The 13,501-nt window shown below is 36.4% G+C and overlaps 2 protein-coding genes across 2 annotated transcripts; both read left to right on the top strand.

Annotated features, from left to right (window-relative positions):
- Nucleotides 1-1,763: 1,763 nt before the first annotated feature.
- Nucleotides 1,764-2,986, top strand: LOC108197388 (probable pyridoxal 5'-phosphate synthase subunit PDX1). The gene has a single exon (XM_017364996.2). It carries the CDS (start codon nt 1,862-1,864, stop codon nt 2,786-2,788), a length of 927 nt encoding a protein of 308 aa, XP_017220485.1. The 5' UTR covers nt 1,764-1,861; the 3' UTR covers nt 2,789-2,986.
- Nucleotides 2,987-8,203: 5,217 nt separating this feature from the next.
- LOC108197558 (phosphoinositide phospholipase C 2) lies at nt 8,204-12,990 on the top strand. Its single transcript, XM_017365205.2, has 9 exons — nt 8,204-8,623; nt 10,076-10,272; nt 10,486-10,621; nt 10,731-10,973; nt 11,067-11,302; nt 11,427-11,544; nt 11,689-11,841; nt 11,944-12,030; nt 12,554-12,990. The coding sequence occupies exons 1-9, from the start codon at nt 8,303-8,305 to the stop codon at nt 12,845-12,847; spliced, it is 1,785 nt and encodes a 594-aa protein (XP_017220694.1). The 5' UTR covers nt 8,204-8,302; the 3' UTR covers nt 12,848-12,990.
- Nucleotides 12,991-13,501: the final 511 nt, after the last annotated feature.

The raw sequence follows: 13,501 nt of genomic DNA, 5'->3' as shown, positions 1-13,501 counted from the left end.
ACTATTTTTTTTTTTTCTCTTCTCGATCTCTTGTTACCGAGAGTTTTAAATTCGACATCCAACAATTGGATATATTTATTTAGATTTGTGGCATGATCCAATTTTTTCCGAAAATTTTTCTGTTTTGACGGGATAAACTCGATATCCTGTAAAGAGAGCAAGGGACATATAATACTGAACGTGAGGACGTTGGTAATGAGAGTAATACTGTGTGTGATGTTCATGCATATCTACAACTTGGCATCAAGCACCGGAAAGAAAAGGGCCACATGAATCCTTTCTCGAAATTTTTGTAGCCTTTAGAAAAAAGTATAATCAACTTCACCTTTTTATTTTTAATTTAATCGTGAGCCATAAACTGTATATGGTGGCTAGTCGCCCACATGCTAAGTATGTTGGGATCTTCTTATGATTTTGGCCGCTTCTATATGTTCGAATCCATGATATGACTGTTTTCCGTTAATTTGATACTCCCTCGGTCCCCTTGACTAGTATACATTGGGGGACGGGGACGCGGCACGGATTTTAATGCTCTTGTAAAGTGTAGTTGTGTAATTTATTTTTAAAATTTTCTTTTTCTAAATTAAGGTTTGGATGTTATATTTTTATTCAGAAAAAGAAAATCTCAAAAATAAGTTACGGAACTATATTTTATAAGAGCATTGAAATGCGTGTCGAGCAGTTGAAAAGAAACGTATACAATTAAATAAGACAGAGGGAGTATATTATAAGAAAAATTAAAATTATCAATGATTTTTAGCTTTAAGAAGACACTGACACTACATTAGATATAGTAGTATTAAATTTGGACTTCATTTCAAGAAGAAGAATATGAGCCCAGTAGCAGGGTAACAGAATCTGAGCCACCCGCCAGCTTTTCACTGTGAATTGCCCACTGTTTCCCACGTCGCTTCTTTCAAAACCTCTAATTTTATCTATTTTTACTTGATAATATTTTTCCTATATACCAGGATAAAATTATTAAAAAAATATTAAAGACGTTGGATATTTCATGAAACATTTTTTCATTTTTTCTAAATTATGATAATGAACGATTTTTATTAATATAATCAAACCAAACCAAATATATTCGATATATCCTGAGCGGAGTTTGTTTCCGTGAAGACTCTCGGTCCAGTGCAATATATAAGATAAATATACAAAATAGTGTGTGAATATGAGATGGTACCTTATCTTGTCGTACTATTTTGATCGTCTGTCATTTAAAATCTTTTTGAAATATATTCGTGATACTTTTTATTATCGATCGGCTAAAAGTTCGCATATATGTACTACAATGGTATCAAGAACTTCTGTCTAAAAAGTCGGTAATTAATCACGATTAATTGCCGATTAATCCTTGTTCCGTGGCTCGCCGAACTGATTAAATCACCGATTAATCACTGATCAATCCGATTAATCGCCAATCAATTCAATTAATCCTTGTTCCGTGACTTCACCGATTAAGTCTGATTCCCGCAACAAATAAATCAATCTTAACAAAGAAAATAAAAATACTTCGATTTGCACGTAAAAGTAAAACTTATTCGTTTGCCAAAGCCCAAAAATTAAAAGGGGAAAAAAATCTTGTACTTACCTTAAAGAAAAAAAATCAGAAATTAAAAATTAAGATACTGGTATCTTTATTAGTATTTTCTTATTTCTTTAAAAGTTCTGATCCATCAGATTAGAATACAAAATTGTGATCCAACGGCTGTTGTAGAATCCCTCAGAACCCCATATTTACAAATACCTCCCCTTCGTCTCTCTACTTATCTCCTCTTCTTCGCCACCCTTCTCTCTCCCATCTCTCTCTCTCTCTCTCATTTCTCTCTAGGGTTTCTCTCTCAATCATTTTACAATGGCCGGAACAGGCGTCGTAGCAGTGTACGGGAACGGCGCAATCACGGAGACAAAACAATCCCCGTTCTCCGTCAAAGTCGGGCTGGCGCAGATGCTCCGCGGCGGCGTCATCATGGACGTCGTCAACGCCGAGCAAGCCCGCATCGCCGAGGAGGCCGGCGCGTGCGCCGTCATGGCCCTGGAGCGCGTCCCCGCCGACATCCGGTCCCAAGGCGGCGTCGCGAGAATGTCGGATCCCCAGCTCATCAAGGAAATCAAACAGGCCGTGACGATCCCCGTGATGGCGAAAGCTCGTATCGGCCATTTCGTCGAGGCCCAGATCCTCGAAGCCATCGGCATTGACTACGTCGACGAGAGCGAGGTCTTGACTCTCGCCGACGACGAGAACCACATCAACAAACACAATTTTAGGGTTCCGTTCGTCTGCGGCTGCCGGAACCTCGGCGAGGCCCTCCGCCGCATCCGCGAAGGCGCGGCGATGATCCGCACCAAAGGCGAAGCCGGTACCGGAAACATCATCGAAGCCGTGAGGCATGTCAGGTCAGTGATGGGTGATATTAGGGTTTTACGCAACATGGATGACGACGAAGTGTTCACGTTCGCGAAGAAGCTCGCGGCGCCGTACGATCTGGTGATGCAGACGAAGCAGCTGGGGAGGCTGCCGGTGGTGCAATTCGCCGCCGGGGGAGTGGCGACGCCGGCCGACGCGGCGTTGATGATGCAGATGGGCTGCGACGGCGTGTTTGTGGGGTCGGGGGTTTTCAAGAGCGGCGATCCGGTGAAGAGGGGGCGTGCGATTGTGCAGGCGGTAACGCATTACAGTGACCCGCAACTGCTGGCGGAGATAAGCTGTGGATTGGGGGAGGCTATGGTGGGGTTGAACTTGGATAAGAATGTGGAGAGGTATGCGAACCGGTCGGAATGAATGGTGGAGATGGAATGATTGTAACGTGTTTGATGAAATGTTGATGGTGTAGAATCCATCGGACTAGTGTTTTATTATACTTTGTTTTTAATCAAGTGATGTGGTGACAGTTTATTTGCTTGAATGAAATGAAACTATGAAAGCAGGGGTGTTTGAATGTTTTAGACAATAATAATCATTGCTTATAAGTTGGTTTGATGCTTGGTTGGTTTTAACTTTTAAGTAATCACTGTGCTATTGAGTTGAATTGAAATTGTTCCTGAAATGAATTCTGCCGTGAAAAAGAGGTTAAACTAGAACCATATTTGTATTGACTAGTGAGTTTGAGACTTGAGTATAAAACAGATTCCCAGAGTCTGCGAATGTGTGGTATAAAGCGAGATGAGAACTAGTCCAAATATCGGGCAAATGGTACGTTTTGGGCTTTGTCGAGTTCTATTTCAAGTAGGTGTAGGTAATTTTTTTTTTATTTTTTTTTTGTCATAAAGTAGGTGTAGGTAATTGTATATATTATTCCATTATCTTTTTTTTAAAGTGGTTAAATGATGTTTTGGTTACTGAACTGACCTATAACTTTCACTTGGGTCATCGTACTCAAAAAACTGTCAGTCAACTGATTATACTGATAAAAAATTTCAATCAGATCACTGCTCTTTAATGCCGTTAAAACATGGATGGAAAGATGAATCAGCAGGTGATGTGGCTTGCTTGTCACCAATGTGGCATCCACGAACGTGGCATTTGCGGGTCATCTGACCATTGCACCCACCCATCATTTAAACCCAATAAACCTTTTTCTCCCCTTCTTTTCTTTTTATCTTACCTGCAATTTCTTCTATTTGTTTTCTCAAAATTAGGGTTCATTCTTCTTTCCACATCCAAAAGCTCCTCAGTTTCGATTCCGTCAACAATTCATTCAACTTTTAGATCTTCGATCACACTGCAATGACAGCTTCGTCACTGAATCGAACCGTGAAACAACGTCGACAACCGATGATGATTCTACCCCTCCACTCTCAACCATTGTTGGCAAACGAGCGAGCATCTTTTCAGTCGTCGGATCTCAGAGACCCAAAAACCAATGCAATACACTCGTCAGGAAGCTCCAGAACCAACAAAAGCCCCATGATTATGAGATAGGTATTGTAGTAATTCATATGTATTGATCTAAAAGATGAGAAGTCGTTGTGTTGTGTAATTGTTTAGTAATAAAAAAGAGATTAAATAAAAAAAAGATTAAATATGATGAGATGTAAGTGATTTAAATGGATATTAAATTGGGGAAATATAATAAGTGGGTCGTGGGTTGGTTATTTGGATCGGGTTCAGCTGGGTGGTTTTATCATAAGATGGGTTAATGGGTTGATGTGGCAGCACAGTTTAAAGATTTAACGGAGTACCGTTTATAGTCAACAAGATTTAACGGCGGTGAAAATTTTATCGTGTTTGATGATTAAATTGCATACTTTCATTAGTTAAGTGATCCGATTGACAATTTTTTGAGTACAATGATCCAAGTGAAAGTTATAGGTCAGTTTAGTGACCAAAACGTCATTTAACCCCTTTTTAAAGATAATTTTGTCATATTAACCATGACTGCAAGTGAAGTTGTAAGAACATCTCCGACCATAAAAAAAAATACATCATGACTTGGACTTGTCCACAGTCCACAAGACTCTAAGTACCGGTCCAGCTTGCTAAACGATTGAGTCTATTAAATCTATTTATACTAGCATAAGAGCTGTCCAGACACAAACCCTGAACAGAAGGATCAAAAGTAAACAAACTATACTACAGATGTCAATGTGTATTGTAAGAACCAAGTAAAACTTACCATAAGCCCAGCAAACAAAACCAAACCCAAAGTTGCAAACACATACAGCACATACTCTATTCCACAATAGGGTATATCAGCTCCTATCTCTTCAATTCTTCAAAAATCTTGAGGTTTTAAAGAGTTTTTGTATATGGGTTTTTGTTATATTTTCTGTATCTACAGCGGGCTAATTATCGGACTGTTAAGTGTTATTTGTAGTATTTGGTGTTGTCTGCAAAGTCAATCTCTGTTGGGAGAGAAAGTCACTTGGTCGTATGTGGCTGACGGAGAAGAAGAAAGAGAGCGGTGGTTCAAGTGTCTGTTTACTATAGTACTTGCTTTAGTTTGTAGAACCAATGTCCAATCTGAGATAGAATTTTAACAGGACCCGTGTAATAGTCTAGTGACAAAAAAAAAAAACGACGAAACCAAAAAACGTGAAGAAAAAACAGGACTACAAATTATACTCATGTTGGCTTATTATAGTATAGTATAGATATATGGCCCATGTATTTGGATTTGGATCAAGTCATTCATCACAACTTTTGGGCCAGCCTTAGCCCATCATCACAACTATACGCTTACCTTAAACCGTAAAATTGGGGGTTTTGTAATTGTTCCAAATGCCATATACTTTTTGTTTGCTAGTTTTAATATGTCTTTTTCATTGGGACATATTTTTGTTCTCTGGGTCTGCATTGAGCCCAACTAAAATGATTTTCGCAGTTGTCAAACTGTATTTTGAAGGCCAGATAGATACCCAAAGTATCCGTATCCTGAAAAGATGTAAACGAATTAAACTAGTTATGAACTATTCGAATTTGATTAATAAAATATTGGTCTTTCTAATGTGTGTCCAAGGGCACACAATAAGCACCAACTTTCATGAAAATAGCTTATTTTGATTGGTAGAATTGATGTGAATGCAGGGGGGCCATTTACATTTATTATCCATCCACCAATCAAAAGCTAGAATTCTTATGGAAGTTAATGACTATTGTGTGCCCTTGGGCACACCATAGAAAATTCGATAAAATATTTGAATTTATCATGACGATATTCAAGTTGAGAGAGGGTTAAGTTATTCGAATACTTTATTCAAATTAGTGACAGACATCCAAAAGGAAATATATACGTGTGGATGTCCTTAACCTTTCAAGAATAGACTTTTGACTTTTCATCCTCCAAACTTTTGGTCTTTCACATTCTCGCAACTATGAAACTTTGATTTTTCAATTAATTGTAATCTCCATGTATCAACTTGATCTTGTAAACCCATCACATATAATACAAAATCATTTTCCTACTCTCTTCCTAGTAGCCTAATAGTATATTATAATATAATAACATATTTATAACCTAAACATTTTAGAATTATTTATTTTTCAAAATGTAAATGGTCTAATTAATTTTTTTTATAAATGAATATGGTCTGAACATATGACCAATGCTGGACTGGCTTAGAATTTGGATCAAGTCATTTCTCCCAATTGTTGGGCCAGACTGAGCCCAGTACCAGATACTCCCTCCGTTTCAATTTACTTGTCCATTTTCAAAAAAAAAATATTTGTTTCAAATTACTTGTCCATTTCAACTTTCAATCCAAAATCATATTTCCAAAGTCATTTCTACTCCACATATTTCTTATTTATATATCCTAGATCAATCTCACTCTACATATTTTGATCATTTAAAGCAATTAATTCATAATCAACCACTTTTCTTAAACTGTATGATTTTTTTAAGATGGACATCTAATTTGAAATGGAGGATGTATTATATATACTTCCCTGGAAAAATAAAAATGAGTGTTCTCCCAACGCTATATAGCCTATACCTGATGGAGGTACGATGTTATATCTCTTCCTTGCCGGTTTAATTTGTCGTCTTCAATTTTGTAGAGAGAATATTTTTTGTTTTGTGGGTCAAGATTTTTTCCATTATACTTCACAAAAACTAAACGGTGGGCTCCCACACCTGCATTGAGCCAAACCTAAATGATTTTTAGGAACGTTTATTTTGAAAAGCTCCATAACTTTCGATAATATTATGATGACTGCACAACAAAATATCAAAGGCAATAGTGTTTTTTAGAAGTTACAGCTTCAAATTGAGTTGTTCAAACTTTTTGTTAATACTAGGTTTAAATCATTTGAATTTCAAACTGGATTCAAACACATCAAATATCTTTCAAATCAAATTTCGAATCGAAGTGTTCAGTTAAGTTTGGATTTAAGAACTGCATTGTGGCTTGTTACACGGACAAGGCTCAGGTAATTTATTGATAGATGAATTAGCGGCGAAGAGGTCTTGGCTGTTTTGACGTTATGCTTTGACGCAACGGCTTAGATCATTGATAGACAGATGTATTATTGATAGAGGTGAGTCTCATGTGTTAGAAATCATGAGCCAAGGTACAATCTACTTATATTACACACAAAATTTTGTCTTGCACTAAACCGAAGTCTCACTCTGCGTACATTTTATCTTTTCCAGACCTGCTATGGTTTGTGGCTTGTTACGCCCTACATGTATTTATGGGAAAGGCACCCACCTGTCAATTTAATCTTGATATATTCTCCGTACTTTAAAGACGAAGTGGAACTCACCATGTGTATCAAATATCAATAATCATGAAGAATAAAAAAGAAGAACTTACAGAAAAGAAATGATAAAAGAAGAAGATATTTTGTGATATATGTCGACAACGTATTTCTTCACTTCCATATATATGTAGCTCTCTGCGCGCAGATCAACTGCTCCCAAATACGTGTATCAATTGTCGGCCACCCAATGACTAAATTTTATATACTCGTGATCGTAATTTAATTTCATCAAAAGGTCCCCGCATCAACTTGTTATTATATAATTTTTAAAATATAGATATAATTATTCAAATGCACATAAACGACTTTATATTTTCTTTCAATGTCGATAAAGGTGGTCATGGTCTTACTCTTCAGTCTTCTATATATAAGATAATATTAAACTTGTATAATCTGCACGATTTTTGTTGTTTATTCGTTTTTTCATAAAATTTATGTGTATATATATACTATATTGGTTTTTCTAATGTGTGCCCATATGCACACAATAAGCACAAAATTTGATAATTTTTTATGTTTTGATTGATTTACATTCTGCATTCACACTAACCACACCAATAAAAACACACCAAATTCATGAATTTCCGTGCTTAATTAGCATGTGCTCATGGGCACACACTAGACAAACCCATACTATATAGTGAGAATCACGACTAGTTCCAGGAAAATTTGTGAATTATTTGTATCATATTTATGTTTATGTGCTCTGTAATTATTTTTTCATGACGTAACTAGTTCTGCGTAAATGAATAATGTTCAGAATTTTGTAGAACATGAATTATATATTTCATACGTAACATGCATGTTATAAATAATTGTTCATATTTTATTATAAATATATATATATATTTTTTTTTTTAAATAAAAAATGATATAAATTTGTTGACGGGGAACCATGTAACAAATTATTCAACCTTTTGCTATATATTCCTCTTCCAGTTACCCCACACAATCATGCATCCTCACCTATATATCGCCAAGTAAAATTGACATACACTTCCATCTTCCAACACTTCACTGCCCGTATAAATCTCTCTCTCTCTCTCTCTCTCTCTCTCTCTCTCTCGCTCGCTCTCTCGGGGTATAAGAAAGATGTCAAAGGAAAGCTACGGGATATGCTGTTGTTTCCTGCGCAGCTACAAGTTTGGCGCGGCCAAGGCACCGCAAGAGATCAAGGAGCTCTTCACCCTTTACTCCCACAACGGGATCATGAGCGTTGATCATTTATACAGCTTCCTCAAGGAGGTTCAGGGACAAGGTGAAATTACCTTCCAAGACGTCGAGACTATTCTTGTTGAGGAAATTCGCAAGCACCGTCACCTTCATCCTCGTCATCGCAAGAATCTTAATCTTGAAGCTTTCTTTAACTATCTTTATAGTGACGTCAACTCTCCTCTCGCTTCACCTTCAAAGGTATGTTACTTATCTCTATCTTTTTCTACTTAATTTCTTCATTTCTCTTGATATAATGTTCAGGGTAAAAGAAGTCTATTATTTAACATGATATCGGAGCTCTGTTCTTAAAAAGATGGGATTATAATTTGAGTCGAGTTGGTGATCGAGCTCGAACTCGTTTATCTGCTTGGCTCGACTCTACTCGTTAAAGAGCAACATAATATTATGCTCGTTTACTTAAACTCAAATTATTAAGAGTCGAGTTCGATCACAATATTATGTTAGTTTAAATATAATTTTAAGCAAACTGCTCGATTAGCTTGTTTAAATTGCGCTCATCTAGCTAAACAAGGTTGATCGACTCGGCTTGAGAATTGAATAAGTCGTGTTCGATCAACATCTCACGCTCCGTTATACTTAAAAGTTAAAAGTCACTCGACTCGTTAATAAAAAAGTTCAACTCGAACTCGTTTATCAGAAAACCAAGAGTCCTTGGACTCAAATTAGTTCCAATAAGAGATAACGTATGATTTGATAATGTACAAGCACAGAGATATTTAGGTATTTAGTTTGTCAGAAGAACAGTAGTCCATTTTAAAAAGTAAACAGGGAGAAAGATGGAGAATCAGCCACGTGATTTGAACGACTACTTCAGTCAACAAACTTGACACACTTTTTTCTGATGAAGTGTAGTTTCATCTTTTTACTTTACCACAGAAGATTCCTTTAAATCTCATAGTTAGATGAGTTAAAAGGGTGAACTACTGGGATACTGGGTGTCCTTATTCACTCTGAGAATCTGACATTACCTGCAAGACCGACCAAGTAATGAGCAAAAATTTAAGTAGAACAAATTAGCTCTTAACTCTTCCCTGGCTCTTTATAGTAGTCTTATGCTCACTCGGTGGCCACCGGTATTAGAATATAATATGATCATGATAAGCTTTAGTCATAACACATTTAGATCATATGAAGACTGGCCACTTAAATGGTACAGTACTCCCTAGTCCCTCCGTCTGGTGAGATTGTTAACGTTCACTGTTTGCACGCATATTGAAACTCCTATAAAGTATATTTCTATAATATTTTATTAATATATTTTTTTGAATAAAGTTTAAACATCAAATTTTTATTCAGAAAAAAAATTAAAAACATCATGCAACTATATTTTAAAGAGGTTTTAAAAAGTGTGCCAAAAAGTGATGTTAAGAATCCAACGTACTAAAAAAGAGAGATGAAGTGTCAGAATTATATAAGATCCCGGTAAGTTCTCCTTCTCCAGACACCTTGTGCTTTTAGGAGAAATGGCAACCTCATCCGTCTTATTTAATTGCATTAATTTGGTATTTACATAAAATGAAGGGGGATGAATTTGAAAAACTATACGAGGTATTAAACAGACACTTCTTATGTGTAGCCTTGTTGTATTAAATATTGATTAAGTTATTATTTTTTTCTCGAATCTAACAGGTACATCATGATATGGAAGCTCCAGTGTCACATTATTTCATATATACTGGGCATAATTCATATCTAACAGGGAATCAACTCAGTAGCAATTGCAGTGATGTCCCCATTATAGATGCACTGCGGAGAGGTGTAAGGGTGATTGAACTGGATATGTGGCCTAATTCTACCAAAGACAACATCGATGTTCTTCACGGAGGGTATGCACTCATATATATAATACAATGTTCTTGTTTTCGTTACTCATTTTGATGCTAACACAAATGAATGCGCGTACACACACTGAGGTGAATGTCCTAGAATTGATCATTGTGCATGATTTTCAACGTCGACAAGGATTTCCTTGTATGTTCCTATACACAAGTTCGCTATGGACTAAATGCTAATTGATGATTAGTCTGTTATATACGTAGGACGCTGACAAAGCCAGTGGAACTCCTGACATGTTTAAAAGCTATCAAAGAACATGCTTTTGTGACATCTGAGTATCCTGTGATACTAACTCTAGAAGACCATCTTTCTCCTGATCTTCAAGCTGTAGTTGCTAAGGTAAATTGCCACAAAAATAGGGCATCTCGCCAGTTTTGGATGATATCAAAATTATGAAAACATGTCTTTTGTCCTTGTAAGTTGTAACATGATATTAGTTTCGTTTCAGATGGTCACAGAAATATTTGGAGATTCACTTTTTACATCCAAGTCAGAAAGCTTTACAGAATTTCCATCCCCAGAATCATTGAAGAAACAGATTATTATATCGACAAAACCACCAAAGGAGTATCTCGTGAGTAAAAGTGATGAAGTTGTACAAAATGATACTCAGACAGGCAGTAATTCTTTAGAGGATAATGGCTGGGGAACAGAGGTCGATATTAAAGCTACATTTGAAGATTTATATAAGGTATGGCATGTTCTTAGTATATATATTAGTTTGGTAAATGGTGACTAGTGTGTATCTTCTTTGTGATTAAATGAATTTAACATGGCATGACAGAGGTATGCGCTAGAGGATGCAGAAAGTCTTGATGAGGATGGTCTAGAAGATGAGGATGACAACTTAAAGCAAAATGCTGATCCTGAGTACAAAAATTTGATAGCAATCCGTGCAAGAAAGCGTAAAGGAGGAGTCAAGGACTGGTTTCATGACGATCCTACTTCAGCAACACGGATTAGTTTGAAGGAAACAAGCTTGGAAAATGCTGTTATAAGTCATAGATCAGATGTGATCCGGTACCTATACGTTTGCATATATATAACATTTTACATCATTGGTAGTTTGGTATTGGATATGTATGCTTCTTCAGAAACAATCTTGTTTTATCCTATTAAGAAGTAAATTTTTGAGTTCTTCAAGGTTTACTAGAAGAAATTTGCTCAGAATATTTCCTAAAGCAGCACGAGTTGATTCCTCCAACTACAATCCACTGATCGGATGGATGCACGGAGCACAACTGGTAGCATTCAATATGCAGGTTTTCTTCTACTATTCCAAATTGAATTGATCTCTTGAAGTTAGTTCTTAATGTAATAGAGATCCTAATATAGTCCAAAATATGTACCTACTATCTTAAATATCTGCCAATGGGGTATAAAACACTCTGTGTACTCTGTAACAGAGCCATGGCAGACCACTTTGGCTGATGCAAGGGTTGTTTCGAGCCAATGGTGGGTGCGGTTATGTGAAAAAACCAGATTTTTTGCTTCAGGATAGCCAAGACAATGAGGTTTTTGACCTTCAAAAAGAACTACCAGTAAAACAAACTCTAAAGGTGGGTGAAAACATGCGAGGAAGGACATGTCCATTAGTATTTTGTTGTCTTAACTATTAAAATTTGCAATTATATGTCAGTTAACTTGATCTTTCTGTTCAGATTAAGATTTTTATGGGAGAAGGCTGGCATTTAGATTTCAAGCACACCCACTTTGACCAATATTCCCCACCAGATTTCTATGTGAAGGTATCAGCAATGTGTTTCTTAGTAACCTCCGGTTAACTGTTGATTTTGTTCTAATTGCTATTAGGGTTAACAAAACATAAGCTCAGACCATCTACATGTTTCCCTAGATGTCTAGTTGTGTATAATTTCTTTGTGTGAGGAAATTTCTTCAGTTTACCTTTTGTTATATTATATAGAGAACACTATAGTAAACGTCGCGCTTGATGTGATAGTCAAGTGTCTACTTGTAATCCGTTAGGTCTTGTGAACTGAATGCAATCTTTACTTAAGTAAATAGTACATTACAAAAAAAATGCATTACAATATTATAATTTTGTATTCAAACCTAGAGAAAACTTGACGAGAAGTACTTCGTGGAAACAATCCTTTATCCTTGTGCCAAGAAGGCTAGGCACCTTGTAGAATCGGCACATCATAATGCAATTTATCACTTAGATTTAAACAAGTTTAGGGGATACTAAATTACTGGTTGGTTTCTTATAGGGTAAAATTATGAAAATAAATATTTAATCTATACTCACAGGTGGGAATTGCTGGAGTTCCTGCTGATTCAATGATGACGAAAACAAAGATAATTGAAAACGACTGGATACCGACATGGAACGAAGAATTTAAGTTTCCCTTAACAGTTCCAGAGTTGGCATTACTTCGGATCGAAGTACACGAGTATGACATGTCAGAAAAGGATGATTTTGGAGGTCAGACTTGCCTACCTATTTCAGAATTGAGAACAGGAATTCGAGCTGTGCCACTTCATGACCGGAAGGGAGACAAATACAATTCTGTGAAGCTACTAGCCCGTTTTGAATTTTTTTGATGATTCTCAATTATTGTTGTTTGATTGGTTTTGTTTAATAAACTTTCGTAACATTGTTGGAGATTTTTTACAGATCTAGCACCTTCTTCTGTTCTATTTTTGTTCGAATATAGAAGTTTTACAATGGAATCCATTGCAGTACACACTAGGAATTGTGTGTGAGTTTTCAAATGCTGATCAAATTTTGGTGTGCATGCTCACTCTTTGTCTAACTATTGCTTAGGATCTGCTCTGCAGTCACTTTTGTGACTTCGAAAAATGGACTCAGAGCAGCAAAAGGATCTAAAACCTCCTTCATTAATTTACAAATGCACTATGCAGGCATAATATTTGTAACCAGTGCAACAAAATAAATATGCCTTAAAACAAAAGCCTTTCGCCTAAAAATACTTGATGCCCGAGCTGCAAAAGTTTGGTATCATTTAATCAAGTGTCTTGCTCGTCGTAGAATTAGAAATACGAATGAAGGACAATCAAACAAATGTTTGGGGTCATTCAATCAAGTGTCTTGCTTAGTTGCTTGTAGTTGCAGTAGAATAAAAATGGAATTTAGGAGAATCAAATGCCACATATAGTGGCATATTGCAGCTTTTGAGTTGTTTAAAAATCTGCAAATCCTACATCTGCAGAAGGCTAGAATAAGGAAGACGTTTG

Source organism: Daucus carota, chromosome 8, assembly GCF_001625215.2.
Source record: "Daucus carota subsp. sativus chromosome 8, DH1 v3.0, whole genome shotgun sequence".
Taxonomy (NCBI): Eukaryota; Viridiplantae; Streptophyta; class Magnoliopsida; order Apiales; family Apiaceae; genus Daucus; species Daucus carota.
This window is presented reverse-complemented; position numbering and strand designations above follow the sequence as displayed.

Bases quoted from the DNA above. Each gene is read 5' to 3' on its own strand.
- LOC108197388 (XM_017364996.2), top strand. From the start codon at position 1,862: ATGGCCGGAACAGGCGTCGTAGCAGTGTACGGGAACGGCGCAATCACG.
- LOC108197558 (XM_017365205.2), top strand. From the start codon at position 8,303: ATGTCAAAGGAAAGCTACGGGATATGCTGTTGTTTCCTGCGCAGCTAC. The intron at 8,624-10,075 runs GTATGTTACTTA...CGAATCTAACAG, and splicing joins CTCTCGCTTCACCTTCAAAG to GTACATCATGATATGGAAGC. The intron at 10,974-11,066 runs GTATGGCATGTT...ATGGCATGACAG, and splicing joins CATTTGAAGATTTATATAAG to AGGTATGCGCTAGAGGATGC.